Below are 15,701 nucleotides of genomic sequence, written 5' to 3' on the forward strand. Positions count from 1 at the left end.
CCAAGACTTTGGCCACCTCAGGAGAAGAGAAGACTCCCTGGAAAAGACCCTGGTGTTGGGAAAGATGGAGGGCACAAGGAGAAGGGGACGACAGAGGACGAGATGGTGGGACAGTGTTCTCGAAGCTACCAGCATGAGTTTGACCAAACTGCAGGAGGCAGTGGAAGACAGGAGTGCCTGGCGTGCTCTGGTCTAGGGGGTCACAAAGAGGTGGACATGACTAAATAACATTTTTGTGTGTGTCATTTGACTTGCCTTTTGCAGCCAAATTGTTGACCACCGCCTAGAGAGGACTAGCTCTAGACCACATTAAAAGCTTACGCGGCAATAAAATTGGTTAGGTGACCACAAGACATTTTTTCACACGGCTGTTCCTTGGGGAAATCACTGCACTGTAACGCCAACAACCCCCAACTACTGACCATGCTGCTTGGGGCTGATGTGTGCTGGGTACTGGACTCCCAATTCCTACCTTATGGCTTGTGGGGGGGGGCAATTAAGGGGCCAATTCACCTGGGCTCCCCAGCTCTAAAGGGGCCTCAAACGTAAGATACGCTTTAACATTATTTTTTGGCATTTGATCGGTTTTGCAGATTGCTTTTCAGATTGGGTGAAAGACGAAATTATTTTGTTAACGGATATAGACCTTGTCATATCAAACAAGTTTTAAATGTTCCTAAAAATACATGGGTTATGATGGCACAAGTTTAGAGTTTTATTAGCGTGTCATCTCAGGCCAGTTGAATAATAATAATAATAATAATAATAATAATAATAATATTTATATCCAGCCCATCTGGCTGGGTTTCCCCAGCCACCCTGGTTAGCTCCCAACAGATTATTAAAAACACAATAAAACATCAAACATTAAAAACTTCCCTAAACAGGGCTGCCTTCAGATGTCTTCTAAAAGTTCGGTAGTTGTTTATTTCCTTGACATCTGATGGGAGGGTGTTCCGCAGGGTGGGCGCCACTACTGAGAAGACCCTCTGCCTGGTTCCCTGTAACCTCACTTATCGCAGGGAGGGAACTGCCAAAAGGCCCTCAGAGCTAGACCTCCGTGTGCAGGCTGAACAATGGGGGTGGAGATGCTCCTTCAGGTATACTGGGCCGAGACCGTTTAGGGCTTTAAAGGTCAACACCAACACTTTGAATTGTGCTTGGAAATGTACTGGGAGCCAATGAAAGTCTTTTACAACCGGTGTTATATGGTCTTGGCGGCCGCTCCCAGTCACCAGTTTAGCTGCCGCATTCTGGATTAATTGCAGTTTCCAGGTCACCTTCAAAGGTAGCCTCACGTAGAGCGCATTGCAGTAGTCCAAGCAGGAGATAACCAGAGCATGCACCACTCTGGGGAGACAGTTCACGGGCAGGTAAGGTTTCAGCTGGCGTACCAGATAGAGTTGGTAGACAGCTGCTTTGGACGCAGAATTGACCTGTGCCTCCATGGACAGCTATGATAAACAAACATCTCAAGACAAAAAATTCCTTTCAGTAGCACCTTAAAGACCAACTAAGTTAGTTCTAGGTATGAGCTTTCGTGTGCATGCACACTTCTTCAGATACACTGAAACAGAAGTCACCAGACCCTTCTATATAGTGAGAAGGTGGGGAGGGGTATTACTCAGAAGGGGGGTGGGAATGGGTGATTGGCAGAAAGCTGTGATGAGCCTGTTGACGACTCTTAACGACTGCAATAGGTCGTTAAGAGTCGTCAACAGGCTCATTGCAGTCGTTAAGAGTCTATTGCAGTCGTTAACAGGCCTATTGCAGTCGTTAAGGGTCGTTAACAGGCTCATCACAGCTTTCTGCCAATCACCCATTCCCACCACCCTTCTGAGTAATACCCCTCCCCACCTTCTCACTATATAGAAGGGTCTGGTGACTTCTGTTTCAGGGTATCTGAAGAAGTGTGCATGCACACGAAAGCTCATACCTAGAATTTAGTTGGTCTTTAAGGTGCTACTGGAAGGAATTTTTTGTTTTGACTATGGCAGACCAACACGGCTACCTATCTGTAACTGAAACATCTCAAAAGTTTTATTTTTGTGTGTGCCTTTTGTCTGCCTGTCGTCATCTATAATTATGACTAAGGGCCTTTACAGCTATGATGAGCTCTCTGAGAGGGGCTGCTGGAGCCGGACCAACAACATGCTAGAGAGGAGTCCCAGGGAAGCCTCATTCTCCATAGCTGCTGCGCCATTTTATTTAGCAAGGACAGAGAAACCTGTTCAGCCAAACTCCACACAGGAAAACCTTCCCCAGCACACATGAAAGTAGCAGCATGACTGGGGATTGCAAGAGGTTGCAGAAACAGGGAAACGGCAAATGGAACGGTTTCAAAAGATGAACTCACCCCAAAGGCAAACAGAGCCTCTCAGATCAAAGGAAATCTAAGGCTCCAGCCACGACGAGTAGATCAGATGTGGGGACCCTTTGGCCATGCAGATGTTGCTGAACTACAACTCCCATCAGCCACAGCAAGCACGGCCAACTGCCATGGATGGTGGGGCTTGTAGTTCATCAGCATCTGGAGAGTCAAAGATTCCTCAGACCAGCTTGAGACATAGGAAGCTGTCTTAAGATCATAGAACTGTAGAGTTGGAGGGGACTCTGAGGGTCATCTAATCCTACTCCCAACAAATGCAGGGATCTCAGCTAAAGCATCCATGACTGATGGCCATCTAACCTCTACCTAAAAACCTCCAAAGAAGGAGAATCACCAGCTCTCGATGGAGACAGGTCCACTGTCAAACAGCTCTTACTGTCAGAAAGACTACTGTAATTCGCTCTATGCGGGGCTGCCCTTGAAGCTGTCCCAGAAACTCCAGCGGGTGCAGAATGCTGCAGCGAGGCTCCTCACGGGGTCTCTGCCATGGGAGCATATTCACCCAGTGCTTTTCAAGCTGCACTGGCTCCCGGTGGAGTACAGGGTCAGATTTAAGGTGCTGCTTTTGACCTTTAAAGCCCTTCATGGCCTAGGACCTTCGTACCTACGGGACCACCTCTCCTGGTATGCCCCACGGAGAACCTCAAGGTCCATAAATAGCAACACCCTAGAGGTCCCGGGCCCTAAGGAAGTTAGATTAGCCTCAACCAGAGCCAGGGCCTTCTCAACACTGGCTCCGGCCTGCTGGAACGCTCTGCCTCATGAGACCAGGGCCCTGCGGGATCTGATTTCTTTCCGCAGGGCCTGTAAGACAGAGTTGTTCCGCCTGGCCTTTGGCTTGGAGCCAATTTGATTCCCTCCCTCCCTCCCTCTTTTTCTTTTCTTTTCTTTTCCTTCTCCTCCTGCGATGAGGCTACATTTTAATATTTTAATGTTCCATTATTTTAATGTTGTATTTTATTTTTGTTTTTAAGTTGTAATCATTCATCTTGTTTTTATTATTGCTTGTAAGCCGCTCTGAGCCCGGCCTTGGCTGGGGAGGGCGGGGTATAAATAAAAAATTATTATTATTATTATTATTATTATTATTATTATTATTATTATTAAAGTTCTTCCTGATGTTGAGTCGGAATCTCCTTATAACCTGAAGCTAGTGGTTCAGGTGCTACTGTCTGGTGCAGGAGAAAACCAGCTTATACTAAGTCTGCCAGATGTGGCTGCACCACAGCCTCCATCATTCCTGACTGCTGGGCCATGCTTCGTGGGTCGACAAAAGTTGTAGTTCAGGAATTATCTGAACATGGAGTCAATAAACTAGGGACAGGGGCTGTATCTATCGCAAAGTACCGCCAGATCAAAGAAACACAGGGGAAGGGGAAGATTAGGAGACACCCCCACACACCCCATTTACAGTTCTCAGAGGCAGCTGTTTGGCTTTTTCTTCACAACAGTACTCTAGAACAGGGGTCAGCAAACTTACCGCGCCTCGGGCCGGTATCTCCAGTGCCAATTGCGCAGTGGGCCGGAAGAGTGCGTGCCCATATGCGTGCGCACACGCTATTTTCAGAGCACTTCCGGGTCGGAGCAGCACCGGAAATAGCTTGTGCGCATGTGCATGGGCCTCCTCTGACCTGGATGTGCACTGGAAATAATGCTTGTGCATGCGCAAGTAACGCTTGTGCATGCGCACAAGCTATTTCAGTGCTCCTCCGACCTGGAAGTGGGCAGCTGCGCAGTGCAGCGCCGGTAAGAGCGGGCGTCAGCAGCGGGCATCGCCACGGACCGGATAAATGAGTCCCTCGGGCCTTATCCAGCCCACGGACCTTAGTTTGGGGACCCCTGCTCTAGAACTAGTTTTGTTCCTGCAAGACAATTCTTACCCATGTTCTTCAGAAATAAAGCAACAGCTCTAAATCAACGCTAAACAGAACACACATGTTCAGGAGGAGGATACCAGAAGGTGGGGTTCAAACAACCAAAGGCTAATCCCGCTTGCGAGGCCTTCCAAACCGTTGGGTTGTCCACTGCTGGAAACAGGACACTGGGCTAAGACGGAGCTTTGAGCCGACCCATCACAACAACGCCAGGCATAAGTGAAAGCAGGTTAAAGTGAAATCTTTCAATTCATTTTATTTAACAAACACTATACTTTTGAATTCTGAAGAATGTGTATTGAAGGAAAGAAAAAAATAATGATTTCTTTTCTTTACACACACACACACACACACACACACAAACAAACAAACAGAAAAAGGAGGGGGGGAAGCCAGGACAGGGATGTTAAGCAAAAACATATGTACAGAATGGAAATCTGGAAGGAAGGAAGGAAGGAAGGAAGGAAGGAAGGAAGGAGGATGCGAAGTCTCAATGGACAGTGTCTGGGATGGGGAGCCCAAGAAGTTTAAGCGCACAAATTAGAATCCTGAGGGAGAGGAGTGGGATGAACTACTGAGTGGCTGAGGAGGCAAGCAACCATCATCTGTACAAGGAAAGATCTTTGCAAACCCTCAGTGGATCTGGAGGTCTTGTGTGTGCGCGTTTTAAAAACTGCAAACGTATTGCTTCAGTTTGAGATGTTTGTCCGGGTGCGGGGGATATATATATGGGGGAGGAGAGTGGGGGGGGGGGAGTGGAAGAGCCAGGAAGAAGAACCAGGAAGTTTGGGTGACTTGCCACACCTCCCTTCCTGCAGCCATCTTTTCTCCACATCGGCTTCCAAGGGACTGGGGCAGGGCTTCACCCCCGCCGAGTGCTGTTTATCCCAGGGGTTCTTCAAGAGCCCTTCATCAGGCATGGGGGGCCATCAGTGGGGTGGGATGTTCAGGGGGAGATAAAAGCAACTGACAAGAACTACTTGCCATGACCTGGCTGAACTCTTAAGCGCCTTGCTTCTCCTCCTTGGGCGAGGTCCTATACAGCAACCGTTTAGGTCTGGGGGCTTCTATAAAATACACTTGAACTGGCTTTTCTTTAAAACACCCTGGAGAGGGCTTTCTTTCCCCCATGCGGCCTGGAAAAGGGAGACAAGAGACATACTCTCGGCCTGGAGTCAAGGAGGTGCCATTTCTCTGTTTGGCAAAACCTCCCTGGGGCACAGTCCTTTGGAAGAGGTATTGCTCTTTCTTTTTTTTGGAAAACGCAACGGTCAAGAGAAGCACCACTGGTCTGGATATAAAAAACGATGACGGTGCTGTTCTCTCCAGCTTCATGGGAGAGAGCAGAAGGTGGAGGTGCCTTGAACACACATCATGGTTTTGTTTTGTTTTTCGGGGGGGGGACAGCAAAAGCACCCCGCGTTCCAGGTTTGCTGGGCTGGCGGACGGACAACAGGTGGGAATGGCAGGAAAGGGGTGGGGTGGGGAGGTAGGGCAAAGGAAACAGGACAACTCCCCCGACCCACCAAAATAAAATGCGAGGCCAATTCAGTTTTCAGTGTGTGCAATAAAAGCCCACCTTGCACAGTCTTGGCCTAGTGTAAACGCATGAAACCAACAGACACACTTTTCCTTGGTCATCTGCATGGGGTTACTAGTAGTGCACCAGCTCCTGGGCAGAGGGTGGGTGGGTGTGTTGTGTGTGTGTGTGTGATATGAGGGGCGAGCATTTCCTCGCTTGCCAGCAATGAAAGTTAAGAGCAGATGTAGGCAAGCGATCCGAGGCCAGGCAGAGCAGAAGGGGGCAATATTTAAAAAGAGTTCACGGATACACGAGGGCGTGCGCTTTGGGGGAACAGAGGGGGAGACGTATCAAAGCAGCTGGAAGTCCATAGGCAATTTTTAAAAAGACAACAGTCACCTGCATGCTGCCCACCACCACTGACTGAGCTACACCTGAATTTCTGTTTGTTTGTCTTAAAACCGAGGTAGTTGGGTAGAAACAATAATAATAATAATAATAATAAAAAGTTCCTCCACCTGGCATTTCTGTTCTGGAAAGGGCCATTGTGCCCCCCCCCCAAACCCGCCGGCCCGTCCACTCCTAGCCCACCCCGCCCCCTGGCAAAAAAGCTGTTTTGTTCCCCAAAACACCCGACTCAAGCTAAAGCCCTGGTGAGATTAAAGAGGGTGGGACGGGGAGACACACAGCCCTTTTCACCTTCCAAAACACACCAAGTTATTGCACTTCAAAAGAAAGGGGGGAAAAAAGACAACAGGTTTGTGGTTCAAGCCCATTCCGCATTCCGACCCCTCCCCACCTCCCACCTCCCCAATGGCTTTGTTCAACTTAAAAAAGGGGGGCGTGGGAAGCAACAGGGAATCAGTATGTAAGAATTCTACATTATTTTCGGAAGAAGCTAAAAAGAGTTTTTTACATGAGGTTCTCTCCCGAGATGCTCCAAGGAACTCTAAGCCATCTTGGTTTCAAAGTCTAGGTCCATCTTTCACAGGCTCCCCTTCCGAAGCCCTTTCCTGACGTGCCCATGGGACGGGGGGCAGTGGAGGGGGGGGGGACCAGGGAAACCTGCTGGTTCTAGGAGCCTCCCGGCATCAAAGGGCAACAAACACACAGCACTCCCTTAAAACGTCCGGCGAGGGGTTTCGCACGTGTCAGAGAAAGGGAAAGAGAGAGAGAGAGATTGAGGAGGAGTCAGGAATGGTTGTCGAACAAGGCAAGACCAAAGAGACACATGCCGCTTTTGGGAGGCCCAGAAGAGTTCAGCTTGCCCGCCGGCGCTCCGACATGCTCCGAGCAGCTGGCACCAGGTCATCCAAGAAGCAACGGGGGCAGAGAGGAGAGCAGGGGGTCGGGGGCGCGAGGAAGGAGAGGAGAGCCAGTGGCCAATTCCCGACACGACTCCTCCATGCAAGAGAGGTGTGCGCCGTCCCGGCCCTGCTTCTCGCGGCGGTGCAAGCTGAGCTGGCAAAAGACCCCAGAGAGAGGATGGCTCGCCAGGCGGCGTCTTCCAGCCACGCAGGAGCTCTGCCAATGTCGCCGCCACACCCTAGCCCCCGGCAGGCCTTCTTAATTTTTCTTTCTTTCTTTCTTTTTTTTAAAAAAAATTAACTTGGAACTGGGAAGTCACAGGGGGCAGCTTTGCAAGAGAGGGCGAGATGGAGGGGGGAAGGGAGAGAAAGCCCCTCTTCCCACGTCTGAATAAGCACCAAGGTATTCAAGCTTTTCCCACGCGGAGGACCCGGAGCGCCCCCTGCAGTCAGCAGGCGGATGCCAAGCCGTTCTTGTATAGGCGGGGCAGTTTCCTTTTGGGTCCGCCGTCGTCGTCGTCCTCTTCATCGTCGTCGTCCTCTTCCTCGGAGGACGAGCTGTCTAGCGTCAAGTCCACCACGTCGGCGGGGACCTTGCCGTTCTCCACGCTGGGGGCGGGAGGCGGCACACCGTTGGCCTCCGAAGTGCCTCCTGGAAGCAGGGGAAGGAGAACCGGGGGGAATTAACATGCATTATTATTATTACTATTATTATTATTATTATTATTATTATTTTAATCATTATCGTCATCATCGTTATCATCTTTCTAAAATAGGTATTTCTATTATGTACAGTGGTACCTCTGGTTGCGAACGGGATCTGTTCCATAGGCCCATTCGCAACATGAAAAGAGTGCAAACTGAAGCGTCGTATCTGCGCAGGTGCATGGCGCAATTTGGAGCTTGTGCGCATGTGCAAAGCACGATTTAGCGCTTGTGCGCATGCGCAAGCAGCAAAACCTGGAAGTAACCCTTTCTGGTACTTCCAGGTCGCTGCAGGACGTAACCTGAAAGAACGTAACATGAAGCAAATGTAACATGAGGTATGACTGTATAGATATAGATTTATATCATATTTATCTAGCTTCTTCCAACTGGAAGAAGCAAAGATCACCCGTGTCGAAGCAATGATTCTTCAACATCAACTTTGTTGAACTGGCCATGTTGTTCAGATGCCTGATTATCGTCTTCCAAAGCAACTGATCTTTTCCGAACTTAAAAATGGAAAGCGTAATGCTGGTGGTCAACAAAAGAGGTTTAACGACTCTCCCTAGGCAAATCTTTAAAAAATGTAGTATAAACACCTACAATTGAGAAACACTGGCCCACGAGTGCTCCAGTTGGAGAACAGCCTTTACCAAAGGTGTCGTGGGCTTTGAACTCAAACAAACTCAAACGTGCTAAGAGGAAGGTGTGCTTGGCAAACCCTCACTGTGATCAACTCCTGCCCGGAAACCTATGTCCCCACTGTGGAAGGGCGTGTGGATCCAGAACTGGCTTCCACAGTCACTTACAGACTCACTGTTAAAACCGTATTTATCTTACTCGGCTACGAGGGATTGCAGAAGAAGATGATCATATTTATATTTAGTAACACGATCAAATTTAAACCAAGTGGATTTACAGATTAAAAAACAAAACAAAATTAACACCATCCATAATCCCAAGTGTTGCCACATTCAAGACCTGGATTCTGCCATGTTGAAAAAAAGCACTGGTTTTTTTTCTCTCAGGCTGAGGCCTTGAAGGCCTCCTCTGGCATTTTTAAACATGTATCTGTCTTTGTTTTTATATTCCAACCGTTGCCCAGCTCTGCAGAACGTTCCCCGTCTGATAGCGACGGGCCCGAGGGCAAGCAGCCTGGGGATTGCTGACACGGACGTCCTCGCCAACTCCTAAAGCCGGTTGGGCTTGCATTCGTGGCCCTGTGGCTCCAACTTCAGCGAGCGACTCGAGGGAAGCTGTGGTAGTGAGGCAATGGCTGGATTCCGATCACTGGGGGGCAGATTGACCCCAATGATCTTCTTTTCACACTCTCAAGCCTTCTCAAACAGATCTCTTGCTCCTGTGGCTTCCAAGAACTGGAATTAGGAAGTATTATGCTTCCAGCGATTGAGGAAGAGCATAACCATCAGGACTAGTAGCCACCGATAGTCCCCCCTCCAATAATTTGTCTAAAGGAAGGAGCTTGGTTTAGCAACAGTCCAATGAAATAGTTTGAAAATCCCTGAACTACATCTGAAAATTGTTCCCATAACTGCCAGGCAAACTGTACGTGAATTACATTCCTTTGGAGGTAGAACTCTGAACTGTCTCTAGTTCATTCTCTTATTGGTGCTTTTTTTTTTGCTGTTTGGGCCTTTTGAGGCCAATTGTTGGGGGAAATGAACAAAGCCAGTCATGTGCAGTGTGTGTGTGTTTTGATGTCTCCTTTGTTAAGGATCATTTGGACGGAGTTGAATTGTGAACTGAACGTAAACCAAGCTAGTTTTCAAAAGGGATGAACGTGAAGTGGAATCAGTTCCTCTTTGGACATGTCAGACTCATTTATTGATTGATTTAAGATGAAAGTTCCTATCTGTGCAAGCTTCACTCACAGCAGACTCAATGGGTGGCATTCAACAAAGTTTTACTCTGAGCTGGGGCCACAGAAATTAATAGATTTCTAAAAGTCAAGTCCAGGGGTCAGAAAACTTTTTCAGCAGAGGGCCGGTCCACAGTTCCTCAGACCTTGGGGGGGGGGGGCAGACTATATTTTGAAGGGGGGGTGGGAAATGAACAAACTCCTATACCCCACAACTAACCCAGAGATGCATTTTAAATAAATGGACACATTTTACTCATGTAAAAACACACTGATTCCTGGACCGTTCGTGGGCTGGATATAGAAGGCGATTGGGCCGGATCTGGCCCCCGGGCCTTAGTTTGCCTACCCATGGTCACATCCTTCAGTGGGTCTACTCTGATCAGGCAGGAGTAACGTTGGGTGCAGCTGAAACTTTCAAAGTTCTGCGGCACCAGGGTTACTGGCCCTTTGGTCCCTGTTTAGGAAGGAAACAGAGCAGTGACCAGCAAATATGTTTAGACTCACCTGTGGACCCACCCACAACTAAAATTGGACACTGGGGGCTGTAGCTCCTCTCCTTCTCTGCCTTGATAGGGCACCAGGAGCCGTCCACCAAGTATTCAATCTCGTCGGCATCTTCGCATTCCGTCAAGATCTTCGACAAGAGCCTGTGGGGGAAGAGACAGCACAGCTGCCAATTTAATTCTGAATTGTGTCAAGTATACACTTCCAGAGTTCCAGAGTTAACGCTAAATACAATACTTCAGGTAAATGAAGTCACCAGAGGGCCATGAAAATTTGTGTCCCGGGCTTTTTAGACTCACCTACCCATGTACTGGGGACGTGGGTGGCGCTGTGGGTTAAACCACAGAGCCTAGGACTTGCCGATCAAAAGGTCGGTGGTTCGAATCCCCGCGATGGGGTGAGCTCCCGTTCCTCAGTCCCTGCTCCTGCCAACCTAGCAGTTCGAAAGCACGTCAAAGTGCAAGTAGATAAATAGGTACCACTCCAGCGGGAAGGTAAACGGTGTTTCCGTGTGCTGCTCCGGTTCGCCAGAAGCGGCTTAGTCATGCTGGCCACATGACCCGGAAGCTGTACGCCGGCTCCCTCAGCCAATGAAGCGAGATGAGCGCCGCAACCCCAGAGTCGGTCACGACTGGACCTAACAGTTAGGGGTCCCTTTACCTTTTACCCATGTACTATGTGAAACCAAAGGAGCACATTGGTTGCCAGATGTGAAATATATGCCAGATGTGAATGATTAGATTTATCATTATGTTTTTAAATGAAAGTCGCTTGGAGATCTTGTTAGAAAGCGACACATCAATATCCTAATTACTCACACAAGGCTTTGCCTCTCTTTAAAGCCCAGAGATGGAAACAAGACAAAGTCCCTACCAGAGAAGAATGACAAACTAAGCTGTTGGTCTATGCCGAAATGGCAAAACTTGACGAGGAAGCTCAGGAACCAATAAGACTGAAACTTCAATAAAGAATGGGGTGAGACTATAAGCAGATAAAAACATTAAACACTTGCAATGTAGAAGATATTATGGATCAACTGGAGAGACATAAAATTTGGATGGTGAAATAATACACAGTTTATAAGAAAAGGTTTATAATAGGACCCATGAAGGGGCAGGGGGGAAGCCTAGAGATTCGGAGAAGTCTCCAAATATGGATATATATTTTGTATTGTTATAACTCTGAAGTTGTAACCCTGAAGGAGCATCTCCACCCCCATCGTTCTGCCCGGACACTGAGGTCCAGCTCCGAGGGCCTCCTGGCGGTTCCCTTGCAGCGAGAAGCCAAGTTACAGGGAACCAGGTAGAGGGCCTTTTCAGTGGTGGCGCCCGCCCTGTGGAACGCCCTCCCACCAGATGTCAAAGAGAAAAACAACTATCAGATTTTTAGAAGACATCCGAAGGCAGCCCTGTCTAGGGAAGCTTTTAATGTTTAATAGGTTATTGTATTTTAATATTCCGTTGGAAGCTGCCCAGAGTGGCTGGAGAAACCCAGCGAGATGGGCGGGGTATAAATAAGAATAATAAGAAGTATTATTATACTTGTAAAATCAAATAAAAATTATTTCAAAATAAATAAAGTGCTGGGAACGTTTAGCCAGGAGGAGAGAAGACCGAGAGGTGAAGTGAGATCCATCTTCAAAGATCTGCATGGTTGTTGCTGCTGTTCCAGGGGCCAGGAACCAAACCAACGGATTCAAAGGACGAGAAATGAGATTCAGACAAAACACCGGAAAGAACTTTCGAAGAGAAAGAGCTGTCTGACGGTAGATTCCCTCAGAAGGCAGTGGCCTCTCCTTCCTTGGAGGTTTTCGAAGAGATGGCCGTCCATCAGGCAATTCATGTTCCCTGCATTGCAGAGGGTTGGACCAGGTGACCCAACTCTGCAGTTCTGTTATTCTAAGGCAGGCCTCAAGACCATAGCTGTCAATCATCCCTTATTTGGCGGGAAAGTCCCTTATCCCAGCGCTGTGTCCCGCTGCTGTCCCTTATTGATGATGTCCCTTAAATTTCCTGGGTTTCAAAGGAAGCAGCTCCTCTCCCTCCCCCCCTCCCAGCCGGCCAGGGAGGAGGGAGGCTCCAACTGTGTTGCTTGGCTGCGTTGCTCACCCAATAAGGAGTCTAGGAATGACTGGGGGGTGGAGCTTGCATGCCTTGTGCCGATCAAATCAGCCACGTTGCCTGGGGACTCGCCTTTGCTCAGCGCTTCCCAGCGGAGAGGTGACGGTGGTTTTCCTTGCTGCATCCCCTTTGCCGGGTTGCTGCGCTGTGGGAACCACCGCTTGAGGCTTCGTTTGGCTGCTGGCTGGGCTTTCTGCCTTTGGCTCAGAGGGGCTCAGAAGTTGAACATACCTGTGCTTGGAAAATCCCTTATTTTGGCTGCTGATCCCTTATTTCTGAGGCTGCTGGTCCCTTATTTTCAAATCTGTAAGTTGACAGCTATGCTCAAGACACACACACACACACACACACACACACAGGTAAAGAGAGAGAGGCAATCAGCTCAACTCACCCATCAATCATCAGTTGGTCGTAAGTGGCCGGTTTGTCGCAAACTGGGCACATCCAGGTGGGCTTCTTCTCATTCATCTGCAGGTAGAAAACGGCGTCGAAACACTGTAGATGAGCGCAGGTCTCGGCCCGACATGGCACCGACAGACGCATCTTCACAAGCTTTGGAGAGAAAGGTGAGGAACGTTATGAAAGCCCCAGAACGGACCTAAATGAGGAAGGCCTGGGGCAGCTCTTTTGGCGCTCTAGGAACCACTGTCAGCCTGAGGGCCGCATTTACTTCTAGACAGCCTCCCGGGGGCCACCTGGTGGTGGTAGGCGGGGCCTGAGCAAAGGTGGGCGGAGCAACAGATGCAAATGTTTCCCTTTGTATAGAAGGCTAATTCCTACAAACACACACCCCTCCAAACTCCATCCAGGCAAGGAAGAGGCCTTTTCAGAGTTCAATGGCACATTCTAGCCATGTAGAAGCACTCAAGGAGAGTGCAGAGCAGTGGGGGGGGGGCTACCCCCTTTTAAAATTGGGTGGCGCTGTGGGTTAAACCACAGAGCCCAGGACTTGCCGATCAGAAGGTCGGCGGTTCGAATCCCCGCCACAGGGTGAGTTCCCGTTGCTCGGTCCCTGCTCCTGCCAACCTAGCAGTTCGAAAGCACGTCAAAGTGCAAGTAGATAAATAGGTACCGCTCTGGCGGGAAGGTAAACGGTGTTTCCATGTGCTGCTCTGGTTCGCCTGAAGCGGCTTAGTCATGCCGGCCACATGACCCGGAAGCTGTACGCCGGCTCCCTCGGCCAGTAAAGCGAGATGAGCGCCGCAACCCCAGAGTCGGCCACGACTGGACCTAATGGTCAGGGGTCCCTTTAAGGACAGGGATATGCCTTTGCTGAGCAAAGCCCAGCTTCCAAAGGGAGGGTGGAAGACTCAATAGCCTCAAGGAGCTTGAAAACAGCAGAGATCTATTAAATTTATGTACCACCCTTCCTCCGAAGGTCTCAGGGAAATTCCCAACAAGGGTGTTGTGGAGATTAAATGAGGAGTGGGGGGAAACCAGGCATGCCACCTTGATATAAATGGGATAAACAAATAATAAACGTTCCAAGGCTACTGGACTTAAGGAAATCTTTAAAGTGTCATAGCATCTCCTGCAATGGCACCTTCTCACCAATCAGCTGTGCCCAAGGCATGGGAGCTGTGCTGTGGCTGCCACCTCTAAACACACACACACACACACACACACACAGCGAGCGCTTTACAACACAACATGGATCACTTACCGGGCATATGAGAGACACTCTGACACCAGTGGTGGCGATTTCGCTTTCTGGATCCAGGCGCAGCTTCTCTTTAACTACAGTTGTTGAGTCGGGAGGAGAATATGTGGAAGAAGAGAAGAGAGGGAACAAAGCGATTGTCCTTTGTTAGCGACTTTCAGCACTCCCCAGGGAACGGAGAAAGCGGGCAGTAGAAGAATCTGTCTCGTTCCCCCGCTCAATCTGCTTCTGCCCAAGACAAAGGGCCCCTCTAGACGGGTGTTTTACGGCAGGTATACTCCACAACGTGTTTTTTGGCACAATCATTGTGAGCTAGGGGTTGGGCTTGTTATGATTTATCGGTTGTGCTGAGGCTCTTCCCCGATAGCATGCTATTCACAGGGGCTACTGCGATATAATAATAATAATAATAATAATAATAATAATAATAATAATAATAATAATAAATAATAAATAATAATAATAATAATAATAATAATAATAATAATAATAATAATAATAAATAATTCATACCCTGCCCATCTGGCTGGGTTTCCCCAGCCTCTCTGGGCTGCTCCCAACAGAATATTAAAAACACAAATACGGTGGTACCTTGGGTTAAGTACTTAATTCGTTCCGGAGGTCCGTTCTTAACCTGAAACTGTTCTCAACCTGAAGCACCACTTTAGCTAACGGGGCCTCCTGCTGCCACTGCGCCGCCGGAGCATGATTTCTGTTCTCATCCTGAAGCAAAGTTCTTAACCCGAGGTACTATTTCTGGGTTAGCGGAGTCTGTAACCTGAAGCGTATGTAACCCGAGGTACCACTGTACTTAACAACACACCCTGTAGAATTCTCTCTGTGCTATTTTATCCGCACAATCAGGACAGATTTCAGGAACCAGAGAGTTGCACTGAAAAATACAACTTCCTAGTCGTCTGGCCCTCCCAAACGGCAACTAGGACAATCTGTTTTGGCGACTGCAACACTGGTTTAAGGAGCCATTTTGCACCTCGTTTACATACCTGAGTTTCTAACACTGGCTCAGGGGCGGCGAACTGGCAGCCTTCTGGAGACTGCCGGATTGCAACTCCCGATCTGCAGCACTCCCTTCTTCATGTACCGCCCCCCCCCCTCCACAGGAGCACGATACCCTTAATTTCAGGGCCGTGGGTTCGAGTCCCACGTTGAGAAGAATATTCCCGCATTGCATGGCCTTCGGGGGGTCCCTTGAGAATCTGCAATTCTACAGAGAAGCGTGCCAACTCACCAAGTGCCTTGCAGAGCTCTGGGTGCTTAATGCCGATTACTCTCAACCTCTGGAGCAGCTCTGCCGACGTCATCTGTCTCACGAGGAAGAGGCCCACGGAATAACTCTGAAGAGCGGGATGAAAACAGAGGGTTTGTGAGAAATCGCAGGGCAGCGAAACCTTCCTTGGTCTTTCCTATCACCTTGCAAAGGATCCTTCCTGTGTTTCGGTTCCTGTGCTTACCGTCTCTCCCCGAAAGTAAGACATCCCCTGAAAATACTGTGTTTTTCGCTCTGTAAGACACACTTTCCCCCTCTTAAAATCTAAGGGGAAATGTCTGTGCATCTTATGGAGCGAATGTGTGGTCCCCAGGGCTGGGGGGGGGGGGGAACCTGGGCTTCCCCCACCAGCCCCACAAGCTCTGGGAGCAGCGGGAAGGCTGGGAGCAGGAAGTGACGGGCTGCCCTTCTCCCTCCTCGGGGAAAAGCCTGCAAGCGCCGCACACACGC

General features: G+C 49.1%; 2 protein-coding genes across 3 annotated transcripts in view; one reads left to right on the forward strand and one right to left on the reverse strand.

The window, feature by feature from the left end:
- Window positions 1-15,701, forward strand: part of LOC309332990 (protein-lysine 6-oxidase-like) — a 285,922-nt gene that overhangs the window by 136,372 nt on the left and 133,849 nt on the right. The gene's annotated exons all lie outside the window — the stretch shown is intronic.
- Window positions 4,494-15,701, reverse strand: part of PIAS4 (protein inhibitor of activated STAT 4) — a 36,664-nt gene continuing 25,456 nt past the window's right edge. For both annotated transcript variants that reach the window (XM_081846256.1, XM_081846257.1), the window contains exons 7-11: window positions 15,213-15,318; window positions 13,967-14,040; window positions 12,695-12,855; window positions 10,184-10,326; window positions 4,494-7,744 (exon numbers count right to left, since the gene is read on the reverse strand). In XM_081846256.1, coding sequence (XP_081702382.1) covers window positions 7,542-7,744; window positions 10,184-10,326; window positions 12,695-12,855; window positions 13,967-14,040; window positions 15,213-15,318 — 687 coding nt within the window. In that variant the 3' untranslated portion in view covers window positions 4,494-7,541. The remainder of the gene's footprint in view (window positions 7,745-10,183; window positions 10,327-12,694; window positions 12,856-13,966; window positions 14,041-15,212; window positions 15,319-15,701) is intronic.

This window comes from Podarcis erhardii (assembly GCF_964252035.2).
Source record: "Podarcis erhardii genome assembly, chromosome: 18".
NCBI classification, from domain to species: domain Eukaryota; kingdom Metazoa; phylum Chordata; class Lepidosauria; order Squamata; family Lacertidae; genus Podarcis; species Podarcis erhardii.